The sequence below is a fragment of the Lissotriton vulgaris genome, chromosome 3_1, assembly GCF_964263255.1.
Source record: "Lissotriton vulgaris chromosome 3_1, aLisVul1.2, whole genome shotgun sequence".
NCBI lineage: Eukaryota > Metazoa > Chordata > Amphibia > Caudata > Salamandridae > Lissotriton > Lissotriton vulgaris.
Genome location: NC_141689.1, coordinates 1,087,752,122 through 1,087,776,897, shown reverse-complemented (window position 1 = coordinate 1,087,776,897; position 24,776 = coordinate 1,087,752,122). Strand labels below are relative to the sequence as shown.

The following is a 24,776-nucleotide window of genomic DNA, read 5'->3' as shown; positions in this document are numbered from 1 at the left end:
TCATCTCCAATCCTCGACCAAGTCCAGGCTTCACATAAACCCTATTGTCTTTCATTTCCACAATATTTGGCTTCCTCAAAAGAGTAACTTTTCTTCGAGTCTTGTACTTTTCACTTCCTAACCTTGGCAGACTTTTACAAATCCTGTCCTTGAAGCTTATTCTTCATGTGCACGTTCATCTTGATCAAAAACTGTTTTTCAATTAATAATGTCAGTGCAGCAAAAATCCTCACAGCTGCGTACGTGCCAATACTTCACTCTAGACAAGGTTTCACGTCTGCTGTGCTGTCAGCCATATTTCTGTGCCACCTTTTAGGCCTCACTTTGGAAACTATTAATTAACAAACACAAGACATCAATTAATTAAAGAATTGAGACCCATTCTGTTACCCTCCTCCTTTACTAATTAACCCTGTTAATTGTGTTACCTAGCAGAAGCACAGTCAGGCAGCTTTATATTTACTCTTCCTTCAAGAACTGCGCGAACTCCAAAAGCTTTTGTCACAAAAAGACATAACATAAGCACACATATTAAGCACATGCCATTAGTTAGACAGTCGCATTTAATACTGACAAGGACAATAGACAGGATTAGTTTATTATTTTCTTCTTTGCGTTTGCAACATAAAGCACATTAGTTTATCCCGCGTGTACTGATGTTTGCATTTTTAAACTAAAATGATTAATAATTTCACCACATGCTTATTAGTTTGATTATTCATTATGGGAAATTAACTTCACAAGTTAGAACAAAATTTTGTTCTTCACCTTGCTCCATCACCCGCAAACATGGTAAAATTAGTGTATACCTAATTGTTAACTTTAATTGACTTGTCAGTCCCTAGTATATGGTACTACATTTGCCCAGGGCCTGCAAATTAAATGCTACAGCATTCATTTTGCCTTCCGCTAAAATAGCCCTCGGGCCTTCCTCTGTAGTCTGTAGTACAGTTTTAAACTGCCATTGAGTCTATCTGCCAGTATCCTGCGTTATGACTGTGACTAGTTCTCCTATGATATGCTGTGTCTTCCTTCCAGACATGTGGAAAAAGGGCCTTGGGTGTGGGCAGGTTGTTCCTTTCCTAAGCAGGATGGCGTGGGAGTGGGGGTTGTACTTAGCCCTACCTGAGCTCAAAAGGTAGCCTAAAGGCTGTGCCCAACAACTTCCTGACTTCTAAGGCTGCCTACCCTGCCACTGAGAAACGAAGCTGACACCTGTCTTTGTCTTGCTAGACAGATTGGAGCCAAAGGGGGCATCCCCCACCCACAGGGTTACACTGGGCATAAGAGGGGCGCCCTCAGAACAACTCATTAGAACACTCTTGGATCTGTGGGAGATTCAGAAGAAGGATTGCCTTTCTGTCTGAAGAAGGAAAACTGGACCTCCTTGCCTTGAACCCAGGATCCCCAGAAGTCACTCAAAGTGTCAATTGGCTGACCTGTTTGAACTAAAGGGACACAACAAGTATCTAGAAATTTCCCCTCAACTGCCCACCAAGCCAGCACAACTAGACATGCTTGAGCCCTGCTGCTGGCCCCTGCTGGAGAGAGTCCTGATCCCCAAGAGGTGCCTCATAGGACCTGGAGTGTTGGCTGGAATCAGAGTGTACTCCTCCTACTTATGACTGCAACTATAGGTTAAAATCCATATGTTTGTGGCTCTTTGTTACAGTGAGCAGGATCCTCACCTCAGTATTGATCGTCACATCTCCTGTCTATGCAAAGCAGCAGCGGCGACTTGTTGCATGTGCCAACAATGACTGCATCGCAGCCTTCGCCAATACGAATCCCCAGCTGAGGCTCCTTGCGTACACTTGGACTCAGAGAAAGTAAACTCTTTACCAGGATGAACCTGGTCCCTGTGTCTATTCCGCGCTCTGTCTATCTGATCGTGTGACTTTAACCTCGTCTAGCACAACCAGATACCCACAAGTCGCGCTTTGTCCATTTTGGTGCAATTTTCACTGAAAACTTTAAAAACTCATAACTACAGTTCTGCCCATTGGAATTTTATCATGTTGGTGTCATTTGATTTATAAACATTTATTCTATGTTATTAAATTGGTTTGGGATTTTACTTATGTAGTGTTTTAATTTTACTGCTACTTGAGTGGTGCATAAATACTTTACACGTTACCTCTAAATTGGTGCTGGTGAGCAGCCGCCATATTGGGGGAAGGAAAGGGTGGCGTTCCAGTAGTTGGCCGCCTCCCACCCTCCTCAACACTGGATAAAAGGGTAATACCATTGCGTCCGCACCGGCGGCGCGCCAAAGGCAAGCCCGTCTGCACCTGTCCGCGCCAGGAGCGGGCCAAGGGCCATTTCCCCTGGCCCAATGGCATCGAACGATCGTCTAACATACTCTAGATCACATAATGTAGAGTTGGGCTTATCCCCTATAATCCACTGTACAAGGCATGATCCGGAGTCCGCCATAAACTCCTCATCATTGAGTTGTCCTCAATGCAACACCGTCATACCCATCCACACTAGCAATGTATATCCTACTGGAAAGACCAATTCAAAAGTGGTCAAGATTTGTATAGGACTTATTAATGCTCGGTCCTTGGGAAAGCATAGGCAAGAAATAGCGGAACTAATCACAGATAGGAAACTAGACATCCTGTTGGTCACGGAAACCTGGATGGACGAAGCATCGGATCCGGATCTAGTGATTGCGGTCCCGCTAGGATATAAGGCCTACCGTCAAGATAGAAAGGGTAAAAAAAGAGGAGGTGGGCTGGCCATAATCGCCAGGGAAAGTTACTTAGTAAGGACCTTGTCCATCCCTTCTTAATACTGTGAGGCTTTACACTTTGACATTAAGTTAACCCCGTCTTATAATTTTAAAGGAGTGTTATTATACCGACCTCCAGGAGTACGTACAGGCTTTCTTTCCAATCTAGGCTCGTTACTGGGATCATCAATGACTGAAGAATCCTTTACAGTCATGGGTGATTGTAATTTCAATTTAGAGCAACTTGATGATAAAGACACCATCTCCCTACTCACAGACATAGAAACGTGGGGGTTCCACCAGGTGGTTACATCCCCCACTCATGAGGCCGGCCATATTTTGGACGGCATTTTTTCCAATCTTGAGGACTGTGTATAACAGATATCCTCCCTATGCCATGGTCTGACCATCATGCCATCTTAAGCAGAATTATAATTACGGAGAGCCCGATTCACAGAGCCATTATCTCCAGACCAGAATTGTTAAAGGTCTGGAAAGACATAAATAAGACAGACTTAAGAGAGTTATTGGACAGTACTCGCCCCACTTTAGCAATGATCCTAATGTTGCTACGCTTCAATATCAGGACTGGCTAGGGTATGCTACTCATTCATTAGTACCTACTAAAACTTTGTCAAGAAATAGGGCCACTCCCTCGGCCCCATAGTTCACCGACGATTTAAGGAAACAGAAACAATTATGTAGGAATAGGGAAAGGCATTGGCGAAAATCTTACAACTTAGAGAGTAAAGCTAGTTACAAGGAAATTCTCGCAACCTATAAATCTATGATCGCAGAGGCAAAGAAGAAGTTCTTTGCCGAACAAATAGAGAAGGCGAAAAACTCAAGTAAGCAACTTTACGAGATCTCAAGGCAGCTTGCTGGAAATGTTCCCGATTTAACACCCCCACCTTCCCAATCACTTTGTGATGCACTTGCAAATTACTTTTTTACAAAAGTAATTGATATATACTTAGCTTTTTCCTCTAAAACAGATGTCATCTTAAATTCCACCAGTAACATCTCTTCTCACCTTTTATTCAGATGTTTTACTGATCTCACGGATGACCAAACAATGGAGATTACTACATCCATTAAAACTGGATCAGCTTTGGACCCTTGTCCTTTTAAAGTTCTGCCCCCGGTGATGGACTCACTTGTTAGGGTTATAACACAAGTTTGCAACTCCATGTTTAGATCTGCTTTTTTTTTTTTCTGAGTGAGACTCACTAAGTGCAACATATGTGCCCAGAAATGGGATTGCTCAATGTGCCGTCGGACTTAAGCTGCACCTCACTGATTAGGCCGAAAAGCCTTAAATCAGTCGTGTCCTATGGACACTGGCCTGACCTGGGAGTTTAGCTTCATCTGTTCCTCTTGGAGCAGGACCAAGTGATTTGGATATGGCTTGTCTCTGTCTGGAGTGGTATAATGAGTAAAGCATGATGGCCTGGAATCCAGCCCAGGTAATTATCTGTTTTCTGTTCATTTGGATCTTTTTGAATAAAGATGGTACCAACGAAGTAACTGATCGTGCTTCATTATTGAATGCCACTATACCCTGGTAGTGCACCGCTCCATTGCTTTACCAGTTTACAAGAACTGATAAACCTAGGAATGCACCCAAAAAATATTTCTGCCTTCCCAGGGGAGGCGCAACAAGGAGAAATATCTTTATTTCTCCTTGTTTTTTCCTCTTTCTCTTCTCTGCATTCTGTAGCGCTCTTAGAAAGAGGAAAAGACCTCTCAAAACACCATGGTGCCAGGATGCTTGCATTGGTGCTAGGCAGCCCATTGTACGCCAGCGCAAGGGAATGGACAGGAATGCACTGTATTACCTTAAATACAGCGCATTCCTGCCTATGTCTCTTACAAGGAGTAGCAGCAGGGTGAATATGCAACTCTTTTCTCCTCTCCAGTTCAGTCTGGGTGCAAGTTCCTGACTTCATGGACAACCCTCGACAATCAGTAATTTCTTTTGCCAGAATTTTTGTGAGCATAGAAGGAACTTTACACTTTGTTCATCAGAAATAAAGACACAGCTAGTCACTTCATAGTGTGTGCGAAATAAAGTCAGATTTGAAAGCATTTTTGACTTTCCCAAGCTTTGTGTCCTCCCCTGCTCTGACATCATGGAGCCAGCCCTGCCCCGTCTCCCGCATAGAAAAAGAAAATGATAACGTCATGTTATTATCATTTTCTTTTTCTTTTTAGCACTGCTGAAATAGCAGTAGGGTGATGCTCCTCCGCCTTAACAGATGAACCGGCACCTGTCACTGGGCTGGTTACAACTTGAAGTGTGTTTTGGCATTTAATAATATGTGTTACCAAAATCCCAAAGAACCCATTTTAGAGCTGTCTTGCCAGTACTCTACAGTGAACTTTCTGACATCATAGGTATTCGGGGCACGTGTCTTAATTGAGTAAGCCCCTTTAAAATGTCTGATTGTGAAAAATTAAATAAGGCATATAACTGCTTTCCTATCACAGTTCCTTGTTGTCAATGTGTTTAGGTGAAGAGTTTAAAAAATGAATTCATATGCAGTGACAGATCAGACACGGGTTTGCATTTACTCCTCTCCTCGTCATCTTGCTTATGATTCTGCCAACATTCTGCCATCACTCCCACCCTCACCCAAGATGTGGGATCCTAGAGAATTATTTTCCCATTTCCAGCAATGCTTTCGGGTAAAAAGTCTAAATTGATCACTACCTATTTCAATGTTCTGCTACCGGGGCGTCATCTCAGTAGACATTGACATTTACCATTTGTTCAAGGGTGTCAGCCAACATTACATAGGTAGCAAACATGAAACAAGTCCAGGGGAAGCGCGACCACATTGATTCAGACTGAGGCCTTTTGAGGGTTCCTTTGCAACAACCTTTCTTAAAAGCTCGAAGGCACAGCCTGTTGTGAAACAGTCATTACAATGAGTTTTTTTTATCATGCAGAGCCATTACCACGCTCTTGTTAACACACATTTCTCTACAATGCATATGCCTTTACCACGCATATAAGGCAAGTATAAATGTTTGCGTTTGTATGTTTATGTTTTATCACGTTGTAATGTCATGCTACCTGTTTAGGTTGTTAACATGTACAAACAGTCATCTATTGATACTAGGAAAAATGAACAGCATGCTAACGTTTAAAGGATCAAATCAAACTAGTGACTTCAGAGGTGTTGAAAAGTAGCCCGTGAGGTGTGAACAGCAAGACAGACAGCGATCAATACCCCATGGCTGCCCTTAAGCGTTATTTTTTAAGGCTTTACTAATTTACAATTGCATAAACATTTGTAGGATACTGGCAGTAGTTTATATTTTATTTTGTAAGTTGAAGTAGTCTGTCCCAGGGCACACACAACGGTGCCCCCGCAAATGTCAGCGGTTGGAGGAGCGTGTGCACCTTAGGCAATCAGCCTAGGACAGATGTGTCATTTTACCTGATTTCTACAGGAGCTGAAGGAGATCGTGTGAGCGGCGGAAGGAACAGTGGGACTGCGAGTCCCAGGAACACTAGCAACTTGTCCATCTGCCGCACCCGGAGACTCTTCCCTCTAGACCCCACCTCCCTCCCGGGTTTTCAAAACCGCGACTCGCGGCCCCCGCTCCGCGGGAGCCGCTCGTAGTTGCCGGTGGATTCTTGACCACTGAAAGCTGTTGTCCTTTGTCCCAGCAGGAGCTGAAGGAGATCGTGTGAGCGGCGGAAGGAACAGTGGGACTATGAGTCCCAGGAACACTAGCGGCTTGTCTATCTGCCGCACCTGGAGACTCTTCCCTCTAGACCCCGCCTCCCTCCCGGGTCTTCAAAACCGCGACTCGCGGTCCCCGCTCCGCGGGAGCCGCTCGTAGTTGCCGGTGGATTCTTGACCACTGAAAGCTGTTGTCCTTTGTCCCAGAAGGAGCTGAAGGACACCGTGTGAGCGGCGGAAGGAACAGTGGGACTGCAAGTCCCAGGAACACTAGCGGCTTGTCCATCTGCCGCACCCAGAGACTCTTCCCTCTAGACCCCGCCTCCCTCCGGGGTCTTCAAAACCGCGACTCGCGACCCCGCTCCGCAGGTGCCGCTCTTAGTTGCCGGTGGATTCTTGACCGCTGAAAGCTGTTGTCCTTTGTCCCAGCACGAGCTGAAGGAGATCATGTGAGCGGCGGAAGGAACAGTGGGACTGCGAGTCCTAGGAACACTAGCGGCTTGTCAATCTGCCGCACCTGGAGACTCTTCCCTCTAGACCCCCCTCCATCCCGGGTGTCCGGCCTACCCAATAGCCTTAAGATCAGTGCAAGCCACGCGCACCGCAGGACGTGAGCGGGCGGGCGCCGGGCTAAGCCCGGGCAAAGGGTGGCTGTTTGAGGCCGTTCGAGGACGCGAGAGACCGGACCGGGCCATCTCTCTAACTCCCACCTCCTGCAATCTACATCGAAACGTATGTACTGTAAAATCACTGACTTTGCACAGGCGAGCTCTGAAACACTCTGCTTTACTGACCTCTTGTCCATATAAGATTTTATTTTCCTGAATTGGTCTAACATGAATAATGGTGCTAACCAGAGGAAACAAAACTAAGGCAGCGGGGGGTGTGGGCAGACTATTAGGCCCTATGGATGAGTTCATCACCAAGGCAAACTCATTTATCGACCATAGCATTTCTCTGATGGAAGGTAGGGTGTCCTTGGACTTAGCGTTTGCTAAGAGATCCTCTATGGGTAACTTGGCAGACGCTAGAACCCCCGTATTAGATAATAACTCTGGCCAAAGGACACTTTGTGAGAGTAGGCGTAGCCTACCAAACAATGTGGACCTGTCGGCTTCCCAGCTCTCTGACTTCCAGATAAGCTTAGATCTGGAAAGAACACCAGAGCTGTTACTACAAATTACACCAGAGGAAAGAAGGAAAGCAAGAGGGAGGAGGGAGGGTGCCGTAAGGAAACGAAAGAATGACCTGAAAAATTCCATACCCAATGAGATCGGCGACATGCCCAGTATGATAGAGAACGCACCCCCTAGAACAGAACAGCTAGTAGTTTCAGCGATTATTCACCTATCCGCACACGATACTCCTGTCCCCAGTAGTTCAGAATCCCCTATTCTTTTATCCTGTAGCAAGGAAAATACCAATAGTAATAACTCACAGCTGCTAAACAAGATCGCAGACTTATTGAAATCAACACTTGAACCAGTAGAAGCAAGGTTAGCGAAGATAGAGAACCAGTTATCCAAGATCACAAACCTCACACAATACAAGCAAGTGCCGGGGGCACAAAAGCCTGCAATTACACAAAAGAATGTATCTACACCCTCAGACGTAACACCTAAACCAACACTCCATGGAACATCAAATATTAACACAACTGTGAATTCTTCCACAAATGTTGCCATAACCCTACCACAAGGAAACGCCCTGTCAATAATACCACCTGCGCCTAAGACATCGGCGCCAAAGAAACTGGTACCTAAAACTCCGGCTTCTAATACCCAGATCTCTAAAATTCCGCCTACTAAAACTCCAGCTTCTAAAACTCCGGCCCCGAAAACTTCGGCCCCAGCATCCAACAGAGGCGGCCCTAGAGGACCTCCCGAAGTTAGATTTCCTGTCGATATGCCACCGGAAGCATGCCCCTTTGTAGTGGTAATGACAGGTGTGCCCGAGCTAGTGGATCACAACGCAGAACCGATGTGGTCATTGAAAAACAAGGCCCAACACTGTCTAAATATCAATCGCCCCATTCCACCAACTTGGCAATGTAGGATTTTGTCGGTACGTAGGACTCCATGGGTGGGTAATGGCAGAAAAACAATCCCGGGAGACTGTATTGTGATTACATTCGAAGACCCCCCAGTAGTAGATTACATTTGCTCTTGGGACTACCCGAGTGTAAATGGAGGTATAGGCACTAAACCACTCTCTTTTTTCTATCCTTTAAGACATCGTAATGGTCCCTTTAACGATCATGACACCCCCTGGGCTGTAGCACCCACTCGTCACTTTGAACATGGTAACACAAGGCAAGTAGGGGGCCCTCGCCACTATGACTATGATAGTTCTTGGCATTCAGTGGGGCCACGCTATCAGGGAGGAGGATGGGACAACTGGGGCCCGCACACACAGAGGATGGCTCATAGAGAGCCACCTCGATGGGATGCCTGGTTTAGCATCCCGACGAGGAATCGATTTAGCGGCCTCAAAATGGTCGACTGACCACTAACGGAGACCAAATTTATGAATCCTAATCTACCCCAGTTAACACCAAAAATAAAAACAATTTCCGTAGCAAATAAAGCGGTGATGGTTATTCCAGAACCCTTGCCCCTACCTATCTTTTTCTGGAATGTTGCGGGTTTACGCCCTAAAATTGAGGATGGGACTGCCAGGCACTTCCTGGAGGCAGGTAAAATTATCTGCCTCCAGGAGACATGGTCCATGATGGAGCTTCACCTCCTGGGCTATAAAGCATACTCCATTCCAGCCCCGGGCAGAAGCGTGGGCAGACCTAAGGGAGGGCTAACTACATACATCGCAAATACCGTGAACCACCTAAAAGTCTCCATAGTCGACTCTGACCCAAATTTCCAATTACTGTCTCTCTCCTTCAAGAACAAGGAGTCCATCCTCTTGATTAACCTTTATAACAACTTAGAGGATGACCAATTTCTGACCCTTCTCTCTAACATTCAGGAGAAAGTAACTCAGTTGTACCAATCCAAGGCACGCAAAGGGGTGATTCATCTTATATGGGGAGGGGATTTTAATCTCCACCCATGCCCACAAGCTGACAAAAATTGCTGCGGGATAGTGGACGAATATGATGCTCCACTCATGCATTTTGCCCATACTAAGGTGGGGATTGCCATGAATAACGTGCTATCTGACTTAGATCTTGCAATAGCCAATAGGTCAAGCCCAGGCTCAGAGTTCCTGCAACCAACATATGTGGAGAAGTGTGGCTCACGGTGTAGAGCAGGCAGGCCCGGAAGCTGAGGTCAGACCCGGGACCAGGGTTCAATTCCCGACGCGGCAGGGTCTTGAGCTCAAATGTCCACGGACTCGATAATTCTCGCTTCGGTGCCTGCTCTAATCATGGGTTCTCACTCTGCAACTCTGGGCATTAAGCTTGCTTAATCTCCACAATGGCCCCCCTGCGGCGGGATGCCTGGCTTTCACCTTGGGGATGCCCGGTAGGGGCTATCTCACAGGGAAAAGCCAGGACGGGTTCCCAACGCAAGCGCCGGGAAACCTCCGGGTAGCTGTGCGCTCAATAAATGCAATAATAATAATAATAATAATAATAAACAACAGTCGATTAAATCCTCCTGTCGTCTGTGCTGCTACGTATAGTCAGATCCTTCCAGGTTTTGAATAATGTATTACACGATCATTCTGCCTTGAGGATGGACCTTTATTTGACCGATTCCAAGCCCTCAACTACAGTCATAGCGAAAACCCTCGCACAGAATAAATTGGAGTTGGGTAAACAAAATGGTTACACTTTAAAATTGGAGAAAATAAATCCGCCGAAATTACCCAAAAATTGGTAAAAGCGGCATACCCAAATATAATTAAATGTCTGGATTTATTAGAAACAGATGAAGAAGTCATCAATAATTTTACCCAAATATTAGAGAAAACAAAGGGTCTTCTCACAAAAAAATCAAGGAGCTCGATCCCAACCACTAAAGGGTGGTTTAACCATACTTGTACTGTGGCCCTAACTAACCTAAAGCTGACCCTGAAAAAAACACCCAGAGACACGGCGAAGATCCAACTCCTTAGATAGCACTATGGAAAGGCACGCAAATTAAGAATACAAGAACTAAAACAGAAATTATGGGACGACCTACATATTAGTGCCGTCTCTATTAATAGCGAGGCTTTTTGGCGAACCGTCAGATCCCCCTACCTAACAGACCATAACAGTCCCAAGATAGAAGTGGCCATAGATGAAGATACTTGGGTGTCCCACTTCTCCAAAATCTTTAAAAACACAGTAACATCAGGTGGGACAGAAAACACATATCCAACAGTCGAATACCCAATACCCCTGCATTTCGACATCTCCGAGCTATTAGTGGCACTGGCAACAAGTAAAATCGGGAAAGCTCCAGGCCCAGATGGGGTCCCAGTGGATCTTTTTAAACACAATCTGGATCTCTGGGCCCCCATTCTTACCAGAGTCTGTACTGCAGCTGCAAAAGTGGGACTGATAAAATCCTGGACTCATTCTATCATGGTCCCGATTTTCAAAAAAGGGGATCGTCAGGATGTTAAATGCTACCGCCCCATCTCTCTGCTGGACTTGCTGGGCAAGGTCGTTGGCAGGGTAGTCCTTGAGCGTCTTCGGCAGTGGGCTGAGGAGGGAGGCATTATTTCCGATCTCCAGTTTGGATTTCGGGAGGGGTTTGGAACGGTAGAGCAAGCCCTCAATCTTAGCTTGATATTGAGTAAATACACACAAGCAAAGAAGGACACAGTCTACATGGTGTATGTAGACCTGTTCACCGCATTTGATTGCATTTCACACGCAAAACTCTGGATGGTTCTGAGTCAAATGGGCGTGGATTCCCCTCTTTTAGATTTCCTGAGAGAACTTTACTCAAAAGCGTCTGCTAGGGTGCGCCTTGGCACGAAGGGGGAGCTGACGGAATCTTTTGGAGTAGAGTGCGGAGTCAGGCAGGGGTGTGTTCTGGCCCCCTTTCTCTTCTCATTGTACACAAATGGCCTGGAAGAAGAGATGCTGAGGGGGGGCCAGGATCTCCCGCGGGTTAAACAGCGCCTGATTCCCGCTCTGCTCTATGCAGATGATGCCGTCATTCTGGCGCGTACCCCACGCGAATTGCAGAAATCTCTGAATAGGTATACGGATTTTATGGGTAAATTGGACCTACACGTGAATGTTAAAAAAACGTTTGTCATGGTAGCAGGCAGTGGGAAAAAACGAGCAAAGGACATCTATCTCCAAAACCAAAAACTTGAGGTAACTGCCCAGTACCCGTACTTGGGAATCATGATTGACGAAAGGCTGAAGTGGAGGCCAGCAGTAGAGGCAAGGTGCCATCTCTTTAAAAGAGCCATAGTGGCCCTGATGAGCTTTTCTCAGAGATTGGGGAGGAGGGCACCAGTGGAGCTACTAAAAATTTATAGCGCCAAGTGTCAGGCTATCGCATTGTATGGGGCGGGAGTCTGGGGACATGTAGATGTTAGCGCCCTCCAGGTGGCAGAAAATACCTTTCTTAGTTTCCTTTTAGCAACACAGAGGCGTACCTCCATCTATGCATCGCCCCTGGAACTTGGAATTCCCTATCTGGAGGATTTGTTAAAGATACAGCCGTTATTGCTCTGGACCTCCGATAAAAATGCGCTGACACAGACAATCTTAGCAGACACAATGGCTCTGGACCAATCGTCAAAAATAACTTGGCTCCGGTACATCAGAAATTTCCTCAAGGATCTTGACTTGGAGAAGTATTACCTTCAACCCGAAGGCATCACTTATACACCAAAGAAAGAGCTGAAACAACTGGCCCTGAGACATTTAGAGTCCTTGAGGCTGACTTCTGAGTCGTCAAAACCCTCGGTCCTTCAGGCCAACTTGATTCAGGTCACATACTCTATCCAGCCGTATTTAACATTACAGACTAGTACGTACGATAGAATGTTACTGACAAGATTCAGGTTGGACCTTTTTCATAGACTAGTAGCCTTTCCCGAGAGAAATAAATGGGATCTAGTTCTCCCTGTTGGTCCCTGCGATGAGGAATCCACACAGACCAATTTACATACAACTCTGTTTTGTAAATTCCACCATCCACACAGGAAAATTTGGCTACTACCATTATTAAGGCGCTGGGGACTTAGACAGTGTCGTCCCGCAATGCTACGCCTCCAACTGTTAGAATCAGAACATGTTTGTTATCTTGTCCTTAACTTTCTAAAATGCGCTATGAAACATAGGAAAAATCTGTAAAATTTATGCCGGCTCTAGTCCTAGATGACGCAATGAATAAGTTGATGCTCTGTTTTAAACATATTAATTCGTTTTTGTCTGAATTTTATCCTACAACATGATTTTTTCTATAATATGAAATTGAATTATCAATTGTTGCTTTTATGGTTTTCCAATGTGTAAAGCCGAATAAAGAATTATTATTATTATTATAGTCTGTTGACTGTGTTCTAGATTCACAACATTCCTTGTTATCCTTTTCAGTGCTCTGGTATTTTATGCTCAGCGTCTACCAACCTCCTCATTTGGTGACATAACAAGACTGGTGACCACTCTGTTGACCTTCTCTTCCAACTGCTGTATGTATGGTGCAGGGCCTGAATGCTTTCAGGATAAGGTAACCACCATGCATTAGTTTAATCTACTCATGTGCTTGTGTTGAATGCAAATCCTTGATTATAAGGAAGTGGCACAATTGCATACCTCTTCCTTACTAAATCTTTCGACAAGGGTGATTCCCATTCCTGCATCGAGATGGAGTTCAAGGGATAATTACAACACTTGTATTTCCTTACCATGCATTCTAATCTTGCTGTATTTCGTTCTCAATCTGCTCCATGAAACATACACCCTTTGTCAATGGTATCCAGGGTGACATGAAACCAAAATAGTAATTTTGTACCATCATGGTTGGCCTTATCTTTGGTGCCACTAAGTACAACAGCGTGCACTATTTTAGTATTTTGCAGTTATTGCTTTCATAAGTTTAAAGCTATGTAGCAGCAACATGGAACCGTTATTTTCGATTCTTTGGGACATAAATATCAGCAAATCCTCTTCTCCACTGGGACATAGCATGTGAAATTAAGAACTGGAGCAGCATAATTTAGTGCATCATACATTTATGCATCAAATATTCATCTATCTAATAAAATATGAATCAGTATGACAATTTACTAATCATAGTGTTAGCAAGTGGCTATATTTACTCATAGCTGAAGCCACTTTTGATTAATTGAATTATACTTGAGCTGTAGCTTATACTAACTGACTTCACTTAACTGCCATTTTCTCTCCTAACGATAGCACGATTCTGTCTACGTCTTAAGCCTCACCATATTCTTATTAGGTCTTCCTTGTATTCAGAATTAAATGTTCCTATTGAGTTGTTCTCATGTTTTCTTTCAATTTCAGGTGACCTATCTACTTCGCTAGTTAAAATAAGCTTTTGTTTATGCTGAGAACTGATTGATTAGGGAACAGTAATTGGGATGGCTGTGTACTTGCGAAGCATAGGGATGGGAGAGAGTCTCCTGTAGCAGTCAGACCAGACTGGTGCTACTTTGGAAGCCATACAGCTGTGTGCTGCTTTGTTTGGTGATGGGTACGTGGGGAGTTTCCCTGCTCCCTGAAGACACTGTTCCCCCATTGGTCCAACCAGAGGGTCTTTGTGGGACGAAGCTTCCAGAACTTTTTACTGTGAATTAATTGTGTAAATCTTAGTATAGTTTAGCAGATCCAGATCCTGATCCTGAAAGCGTGCAATATCCCTAGACCGGTGATAATTCCAACCCGGTCAAGAACGGGTGTGTGGCAACAAGGTAATAAAGAAACTAAGGTGGTTGTTGGGGAAGGACAGGTCAGTCTCTGTCCCCATCGGATCCGGATCCAAGCGAAAATAACAGGCGGTACGTCCGTAATTACAGGTTCCTGAATAAGCAGGAGAGAAGTGGTGGGATACGTCTTTCCGGTAGCGGAGGGACTCCGTTATTTTCGCTTGGATTCGGAACTGATTGGGACCGACCCATCCAGCATTATCACCGGTCTAGCGATATCGCACGCTTTCATCACTTACAGTCAGCCCTGAAGAGTCACGGGTTACTACCTATGGTGACGAAACACGTGTCGGCGGTGCTCTTTTGTGACATACTCTAAGACTTTATAAATACAAACCTACTATAAGAAATTACTGATGTCAACCTTTGCAATTCTTCCACATTATGTACCATAAAACTGTGCATTGACACTCTGAATTATCACTCTGACCGTGTGCCCAGGACTTACTTTCAATGCTTTATTATGATTAGGGAAGTTCCTTTATGGAACCAATCTTTTTTCTATTTTGTGCCTCGCATTTGGTTATATTTTGCGGCTTTTTAATAATATACAGATGGCTTGATCAAATTGATATGCATGTATATTTGATAACTTGATTTAAAGATTGATTGATTTGTAACTTTGACTAAAATTGTTAATAAACCTTCCGGGTTTGGACACCATCCTGTATGTCGTTTGGTGGAGTCTCATTGGTTTCACTGTAATGGACATTCTGTGCTGATGCTAGCTCCTTTCATACACCTCCAGCTGACAATCAAGGGTTGATATGACCAGCAGCACAATCCGATAGATGAAAAAACGAAAGTATTGAGGTACAAGAAAGGGGGCTGGATCAGAAAAGTATGTACATAATGTGGTACATTTCTTTTAACCTTAAAGGAGGTACAGCAAAACACGTGTAGTATATACTTGTGTTTTCCTACTGATTGATTTCTTACAAAAGAATGTATAAGAAGTGATTTTTTTGACTTGAGTGATTTAGAATCATTAAGACTTGCAAACATCCTGATTTTGTTGTGGATTTATGGACACGGTAGCCGCTATAAAGTTTTATATCATGTATAAAAAATGAATATGAAATTGTGGCTTATAATTTTAAATTCCCTCCTTTTTGGTAAATGCAGATCATCAAATTAAAATACACCATGGGGTACTCTTACTAAGGGAGACTTAGCAGCGGCCCACCTGCTCTGCTTCCCAAAACCATTTCCTTGATTGTTTAGATATAGTGTTAGTTGATATTCAGCAGTTAATGTATTTCCAGATTGATATTTTGGGTATTGGTATTGTGTTATGCAGCCATTTTGATTGATGCTTTTAGTTCATGACATATGGTTAGAAATCAATTACGCTCTTCGGGCCTCTGCTATTAGGAGTGATTAGTGTTCAATGTACAACTTGTGTGCAAGATGCTGAATAATGTTGCCCACTATATTACTCCAACATCATGGACCAGGTGCAGTCATGGATTCATTGATATGATTTCCTGTCCATCCCTATGTTTCCTATATGCATTATATTCTCATCCCTTCAATCAGCCCAGTCCTTCATGAATAGTGCCCGCCTCAAGAGGATAGGGGTGGCATGCGGAAAGTGGATTCGTAGTAACTTACTGGTAAGTTTTCTGAGCATTCTGTTGTCTCTGGATGTAGTGGTTGTGTTGCAATGAATCTGGCACCAAGCAGGATCATCTGAACTTTGGCATTTTGTTTGATACTTTGTCATTATTGGCACTTATGCTAAAAAGCATTGCCTTGAAAAGGGCAGCATGCGCTGTTTTAATATACCCCCACGCAAAAATCGAAAGCCGTATCAAGGGTCTCATTAAGGACAGTAAATATTTAGATAAACAGCACAAAGCAGCAGCTGTAACATTTGGAAGTCACTGACGTGGCTGAGGGCAAGGATGAACATCCTCACCTGAGGTAGCTGTCCAATCACAGCGTGTGACCACAAGCCAAAGCTGTGAGACTTCACGTCCAAAATAAATTAGCAGAATGTGAGTGGCTACCACTCTCAACAACCTAAGTTACTGATGACACAAACACAAATGGAAAACTTAAAGTTATGTTCCATGAAAGTTGGGAATATTTAGTGGATTTATATTTTTCTAGGACTGAAGGTGTTTAAGCTACAAATATGCAACAAATGGACTGGACACAATTAATTAATACAAATTAGAAACAATTGATCAAACTCTGTTGATTGGCACTAAAATTAGTCCTCTAGGTCTCAGGTTTTCACTCCCTGTTTCCTAAATTCCCCTTGTGTATTCTGTCAATGGCTTACATCAATCCTTTTAGTCTTACATTATCTTTTTTACACATGGCCTTTGAGACAGCTTTTGCTGTCTCACTAGATTATTGTTTTTTCAAAAACGTCATATACAATATTCATAATAGAGGTGCTTGGTCAACGGGCTTCATCCATAGGTCTGTTTTATTGTCATTAACATTTTGTTTCCGCTCTCCACAGCATACTGCATGGGAAAATTAGTCATCCACTATATTGCACTATACAAAAGCTTGTGCACATTGTTTACATCTGTCTAAAAATAGTTCCTTACTGTTCAGTATCAAAGTTGCTTCCAATTGAACTTGTTATATTAACTTTAAATAACGACAATTTAGTCTGCAGGTAGAATGTCTAGTTAGACTGCTATTTATTTCCCATCTTCTAAAGTTGGTGTTATAAAGTGACACTGAAACTTTGTAGCAGCCTATGATTTTAGTTTGGCAGTAGGTGGTGATTTATTCTTGTCTTTTGCACAAATAATAAAAAAAAATGTATAGCACATCAGAAAGGATTGTTATTTCAAAACCGTCAATAGTAAAACAGCCACATCAGTGAATGTTTTTTAAATTAAAGCTTTTAATTTGCAAGCTTATGGCAGCCACATTCAGGTGCAGGCGTATTTTCTTTTTCTTTTTGTGCTGCATGCGTGTAATAAAAATTGCAAAACATTCACCATCCTATCAAATTACCATGGTCTAATCTATTGTCTTTGCCAATGCCTGTTTTCCCCTATGTGTAATATTTCTTCCCCCCCACATTCGCTGTCCTCCTCCTTTTCCATGCCTCCCCCTTCCTTTAGAGATAAGAACCGTCCTTAATCTGACTGCAACGCTTTCCACTGCAGTCAGTTGGTGGCACTCTACATATCTCATCCATTTTGCCGAAAATTGGAGTTTGAGTGTCTCTATATGATCGGTATGCCATGTCTCGCCATGATTATACATGTTGTAGTCCATCTGGGCATGTGCCTGACCGTTTTACAGGTTCTTGTTAGATATAGCAGTAAATCTACTATACATTTCTTGGGCAAACCTCTAATTTTCATTCTCCTAACAACTTCCCAAATAGTTTCTCAATAATTCTGGATATTTTGACATTTCCACGGAATATGTTGTATGCTTCTATGTTTTTCTCTGCTACCACATTGTTTTGCATAATGAGCTAGCTGAATTGCGTTCCTTTCTTCCAATATCCAATGGCAGTTAAAGAGATGGCACTCTTTAGGTGTGTCTCCCTCAGACATTTAGGGGCCTATTACAATGTCGGGCCTGATTAGGGTGGAACCAAACTATTGCCTATGGGAGCAGGTATTATGGCCATAAACCGGCTGTAGTACATGCTCCCATAGGGAAATGTGTGGTGGTGTTAATTCCTGCACCCTGTGACAGGCACCTCAAGGTCAACGGGAGGCCACACACACCCAAAGGAGGGCCCCAATAAACACTTTCCGACAGGGTTTCCAAGTCGGAAAGGCCAGAATGGAAACCCAGCCGGAAACCGCGCATCGTAATCCCAAGGAAGGAGAGACCGCCCTTTGGGATTACGGGCTGAGCCCGTCGGAAGCCAGCCGAAATAACCAGTCGGTTTAGTGTACGACCGCCAGCATTGTAATGTGGTGGTCGGAAAGTAAACCCAAATTCGGCCCCATAGTATGTCCAGCAATTATATTTTTTCTTTACCGACCTTTAACTTTCTATTCCAACAAATATTCCCACATGAATCCTTTTCGGAGGTTATCACAGGGACTTTCTTTCTTTGAAAATGCTGTTCATTAGGAATATTAAGTATAATTACTTCATCTTTAACCCGATTCTTGCATTATCTTTCAAGAATTGTCCTCAAATGTCAATTGCAGTATTCCTCTCTGCAGGTATGACCTCAAATGCCTTGTACAGCCACTGATAACAATGTTTGTCCTCAAAGGTGCAGTGAATCATCAGATATACAGCCCGATTCATCAAGCGAAGTTGCGCTCGCAAAGGGCCAGATTCTGAGAATCTGGCCCTTTGCGAGTGCATTTTTTGCATTTGGGATTCATCATCCCAAATGCAAAAATCGCTACTAGTGAAATCGCATATTTGCGAGGAATTGGATCTAAGGAGTCTCTAATAGAGATTCCTTAAATGCAATTCATCAACCAATTTGAAATTGCGAATTCGCAATATTTGGTCGCAATTTACCACGAAGTCTGACATTGTGGTAAATTGCGAAAAAAGCACTTTAGTGCATTTTTTTCTTTTGCATGTTACACACACACATGTCCTTTGGACATGTGTGTGCGCAACACCTGTTTAAATTTGCATTTAAGGGGTGCCACAGAGTGTCCTTTGGACACCCCTGACACCCTTGAAATCGCTATCTTATTTGCGATTAGCAAATTGCTATTCGCAAATAAGGAATACTCCCCATTCATTCCTATAGGCCTTTTGGCCCATAGGAATGAATGGGGAGTTATTCCTTATTTGCGATTAGCAATTTGCTAATCGCAAATAAGGATTGTGTAGGAATCGCATCTTATTTTGCGATTCCTACATGAATCCCGTTTTGCGAGTCTGTAATAGCGATTCCTTATGAATCGCTATTATAGACTCGCAAAACGGGTCTATGATGAATCTGGCTGTAAGTTTCCAAATTGCTATGTGGGAATCCTTATTTGGACATCTTTAAATGCCACACAAACTATGCGAATTGCCTATGCATTTATTATAGTGTGCTATTTTTACGAAATGTCCCTTTGCAGTTTCCAAATATTGCTCGGTGGTATTTTTGTTGTCCCATATCAGTTACGGACAGATTTGAGACTCTCGCATATTTCATATAACAGGATAAACTCTCATTAACCACTCTACCATATGTGCTATTTTAGATTAACACCTTTATGTTTTTCACAGAACAGTTTATTTCTCGAAATAGTATGTGAAGACTTGGCTTTGAAAGAAAAGCACCCGAACGTGTCCCTGTGTTGTGAGAGCACAGACCACCAGAGGCAGGGATGCTTTGAGAATCTGCGCCAAAGCCGATATGTGCAGCACCCAGCTTTAAACAGCAGTGGAAGCCTCCAGGAACGGTGCCTCGGCTACATGACGGACCCTCAGGATTTTGTGGAAACGTAAGCCTATCTCTGGTTCTAATGTAGGTCATTGAAAAGCCGAACCGCTTGTTAACCTTGAACTGCAGCATCTTTCTTACATCAATAACCTACCGAAAGGCAGCATCTATGCTTACACACGCCTCAAAAACTGTGATAATCCTAAATTATCTAACGTGTTCCAGGGGACACCTCAGGTGGGTTTGCCACATGAACACGACCGCTCACTTAATATACCGGAAATGAGTGATGTGAGACTACTGCATGTTTATTACCTTTGAAACAGGACCGGAAATGGGTGACGTGAGACTATTGCATGTGTGTTGTCAGAATGCAACAGGGACCAATTCATCTCTTCGGTAGCAGGTCTCTGTTGCTGGCTTTAGTATTATTGTTCATCAGAAGGGGCCTGAAAAGTTCCCTTTCTAGTGATAAGCATAGCACACATTTTTTTTAAACGTATTATTCAAAAAATTAAAATACATTTATAAAAGTGTTTGTTTTAGGCTAGCTAGTGCACACAATAAATACCCTGCCATGTTTGATCTTTGTGCCCTTTATTGAAAATACATATTCCATCCTGAGCTGAAATAAGGTTGATTATTAGGAAACAAAAGTTAAGATCCAGAATAACTCACATCAGTGGTTATTGTGCAACAGAATTATATAATTCAGAATAGCAAGTAATATGCAGCTCTCTGTAAAAGCTTGGAAAACACACCAGTGGAGGCATAAATGGCTAGGATAAGAAGTGGAAAACTTTCAAGCAGCAACCACAATCGTTGTCAGGGTGAAGTCACAAGCAAACCCGAAATTATCCTGTGTTTAACCCTCTGGTAGCCTGACACAAAAGGAGTCAAGCTTAACTTAGAGACAATGTGTAAAGTATTTATGCAGCCCTTCAAACAGTAATAAAGTGAAACACAACCCAAATTAGAAACAAGAGTAAAATGAAATAAATAATGTAAGACCAGAATGACAAGAATCCAATAGTAGAACTGGAGATATGCAGTTTTAAAGATTTAGGTGTAAATAACACCAAAAAGCACTGAGCGCCAAATGTGGATATCTAGTCGTGCCGGACTGGGACCAAGTCACAAATTTAGGCTGACCACAATGGAGCATGGGCCTCTACAGGGACCCAGTTAGCCCAGCTGAACAAAAGTACCCTTAACCCTGGTTGTGGAGTGATGCAGAGTCTGGTGATAAGGATATGTCACACAGCGGCAATTCCTAGGAGCTACAAAGCTGTGAATCTGTGATGCTAGGTCCTGCGTCATCGAAGATAATGTTGATGAGGGGTTTGCAATGCGAAGTCCTACGTTGAGATGCGCTGCACACCGGCTGGCTCTGAAGAAGCTGCAGGGCTTGTGATAAAGAGTATTGCATTGTAGTCGAGGATGCCGTCGGCAAGGGGCTTGCGATGTGAAAGCCTGCGTTGATTAAGCATAAAGCAGTGGTGGTTCCTGGAAGACTGCTGGCAGTGAAGCAAAGTCCTGCACCAGAGACAGTTCATGCACCATTGTGGAGCTTGGAGAGGCAATGCACTGTGCAGTGGCTCCAGTGCATCAGTTCTGCTGGGCCCGCTTTCAAGGATCCACGACAGGGACGGCACCGCTAGGGAGGGTAGGACTCACAGCTGGCAGAGTCCCAATGCTGGGTTTAAGATGGAGGTAGCCTGCAATGTCTCTGAGGTGACTGATCAGCAGGCCGACCCACTAGATCTTGGAGTCACTCTGGTGAATCTGAGTTAAGGATGCAGTCCAGTCCTTCTCACTCAGGCAGGAGGGCAGCAGGACAGCAGAGTAAGGCAACAGAGTGACAGTCCTTCCTGCAGCAAGCAGCAGTCCTTCTAATCTGTCTTCCACAGGTCCAGATATGTGCTAAAGTGTTGGGGTCTGAAGTCCAATATTTATACCGTATTACCTTTATGAAGCAGGTGAACCTTCTAGAGGTTTCTACCACCCAGAGGTGTTTTGAATTTCCTGCCACCCTACCCTGGCCCCAGATTCGCCGGGATGATTAACATCCACAGGGGCTGTCCACAAACCCCGAACCCAGGACAAATGCTAATTATATCAAACAAAAAGGCTCAGGGGGAAAGGAAAATTATTAAAACATTGGAAGAGTATCCAATATGATAGTCAGAGAAGCCCAATAGTATCAAACTTGTACATCTATTTATTTTACCAATTGAAAAAGTTTAGTTTTTAGACATATAAATAATCCCATGCAAGAAAGATGCTGGTATACAAAAAAAGCAATACATATAAACCAGACAAATGGCAACAACAATACATATTACAAAACAGAAAAAGGAACACCATAAGCATAAATACTGTGTCTTTGTAATAACTTAAGCCACAGAAAAGCGTCGACGGCGTTTCCACCGATACGTTATTTGGCGGTCATCTTCAGGACTCAAAAAAGTATTCTTGAATCAATCAATCAATCAATCATGGCATTTATATCGCGCACTACTCACCCGGAAGGGTCTCAAGGCACGTGGGGAGGGGGGTCTGCTACTGCTCGAACAGCCAGGTCTTGAGCTGTTTCCTGAAGGCGAGGTGGTCCTGGGTCAGCCGCAGGTGGACGGGCAGGGAATTCCATGTCTTAGCCGCTAGGTAGGAGAAGGATCTTCCTCCGGCGGTGGCTCTCTGGATGCGAGGCACGACGGCGAGGGCGAGGTTCGCCGATCGCAGCTGGCGGGTGGGCGTGTAGAAGGTCAGGCGGTTGCTGAGGTACCTAGGGCCTAGGTCGTGGAGGGATTTGTGTGCGTGGGTGAGGAGTCTGAACGTGATCCTCTTGTTGACAGGGAGCCAGTGTAGGTCTCTCAGGTGGCTCGAGATGTGGCTGCGTCGGGGGACGTCCAGGATGAGTCGGGCGGAGGCGTTCTGGATGCGCTGGAGTCTCTTCTGAAGCTTGGCTGTTGTTCCGGCATAGAGGGTGTTTCCATAGTCCAGTCTGCTGGTGATGAGGGCCTTGGTGACCGTCTTCCTTGTCTCGTCGGAATCCATTGGAAGATCTTGTGGAGCATGCAGAGTGTGTGGAAGCAAGATGAGGAGACGGCGTTGACTTGTCTGGTCATCGATAGGGAGGAGTCCAGGATGATGCCCAAGTTGCGTGCGTGGTCTGTTGGCTTGGGTGCGGCGCCTAGGGCTGGGGGCCACCAAGAGTCGTCCCATGCGGAGGGCGATGATCCCAGGATGAGGACTTCTGTCTTGTCCGTGTTCAACTTTAGGCGGCTGTTGTTCATCCATTCGGCGACGTCTTTCATCCCTTCGCGGAGGCTCGCTTTGGCGGTGTCGGGGTCTTTGGTGAGGGAGAGGATCAGCTGGGTGTCATCGGCGTAGGAAATGATGTTCAGGTTGTGATTGCGAGCGATGGCAGCTAGTGGTTTCATGTAGATGTTGAAGAGAGTGGGGCTGAGCGATGATCCTTGCTGGACGCCGCAGATGACTTCGGTGGCCTCCGAGCGGAACGGCAGGAGGCGTACTCTCTGTGTTCTTCCGGAGAGGTATGAGGTGATACAGTGCAGGGCCTTCCCTTGGATGCCGGTGTCGTTGAGTCGTTGGACTAGGGTGCGGTGGCAAACAGTATCGAATGCAGCGGAGAGGTCTAGGAGGATGAGTGCCGCTGTTTCACCGTTGTCGAGCAGGGCTCGGATGTCGTCAGTGGCTGCGATGAGGGCGGTCTCGATGCTGTGATTGGCTCTGAATCCGGACTGCGATGGGTCGAGGGATCCGTTCGTCTCGAGGAAGGCGGCCAGTTGCTTGTTGACGACCTTTTCGATGACTTTGGCCGGGAAGGGAAGGAGCGAGATGGGGCGGAAGTTCTTGAGGTCGGTCGGGTCCGCTGTTGGTTTCTTCAGTAGTGCGCTGAGCTCGGCGTGCTTCCAGCTCTCAGGGAAGGTGGCTGTGTTGAAGGAGGTGTTGATGATGTCTCGGAGATGGGGTGCGATGGTGGGGGCCGCTTTGTTGAAGATGTGGTGGGGGCACGGGTCGGTCGGCGATCCGGAGTGGATGGTGTTCATCATGCTTGTCGTGTCTTCGGGGGTCACCTCGGTCCATGTCTGGAGGATGGCGGCTGGGTGCGTAGGTTCGAACAATGGGTGCGGGGGTTGAGCGCCGAAACTGTTGTGGATGTCGGAGATCTTGCGGTGGAAGTACGAGGCGAGGGAGTCACAGAGGTCCTGTGAGGGGGTGATGTCGTTGTTGCCGGTGCTGGGGTTAGAGAATTCCTTGACGATGTTGAAGAGCTCCTTGCTGTCATGGGCGTTCTTGTCCAGTCGTTCCTTCAGGGATTTCTTCTTTGTGGTGCGGATGAGCTGGTGATGTCTGCGGGTGGCGAGTTTGAGGGCGGTCATGTTGTCGGTGGTCTTGTCGAGGAGCCAGGTCTTCTCGAGGGTGCGGCAGGCCTTCTTGGAGACTTGAGTTCGTCGGTGAACCAGGGAGCCTTCTTGCTTCTGGGCCTGGTGAGTGGGTCCTTCAGTGGGGCGAGGTCGTCAGCACTTGTGGTCAGCCACTGCGTGAGGTTGCAGGCTGCTGTGTTAGGGTTTGTTATTCTGACGGGTGGGTTCTGGCTGAGGGAGGTGACGAGCTGGTCGGCGGTGATCTTGCTCCAGTTCCTGTGGGGAACCTGCTTCGGGTGGTGGTGGACCGTGTTCTTTGCGAAGCTGAAATGGACGCAGCTGTGGTCGGTCCAGTTGAGTCCGGTGGAGTGACTGAAGGAGACGCGCTTGCTGGAGGAGAAGATAGGATCGAGCGTGTGGCCGGCGTAGTGGGTGGGGGTGTTGACCAGCTGCTTGAGTCCGAGGTTGGCGAGGTTGTCCAGCAGGGATCAACAAGAGATCTGTACAATAAAAGATATAACTTTAACAATAATAATAACGATAATTGATACAAAAAGGTCAGAGTAGGCTTCTCATGAAGAAAAGAGCAGCTGAGTACAATAATAGAAATCCCAGTGAAAAGGGTTTAAGAAAAGATAAATAACCTTAATCCCCACCACAAAGTGAAAAGAAATCCTTGCACCAGAATATATGAAACCAAGAAGGCGTGTTTACCTTCTGTTTAAAAATGTATAAGGCATAGACCG

At 44.9% G+C, this 24,776-nt stretch overlaps 1 protein-coding gene across 1 annotated transcript in view; it reads left to right on the top strand.

The window, feature by feature from the left end:
- LOC147727460 (vitamin D-binding protein-like) overlaps window positions 1-24,776 on the top strand; it is a 254,538-nt gene that overhangs the window by 163,026 nt on the left and 66,736 nt on the right. The window contains exons 3-4 of the mRNA XM_086961531.1: window positions 12,944-13,076; window positions 19,483-19,700. Coding sequence (XP_086817657.1) covers window positions 12,944-13,076; window positions 19,483-19,700 — 351 coding nt within the window. The remainder of the gene's footprint in view (window positions 1-12,943; window positions 13,077-19,482; window positions 19,701-24,776) is intronic.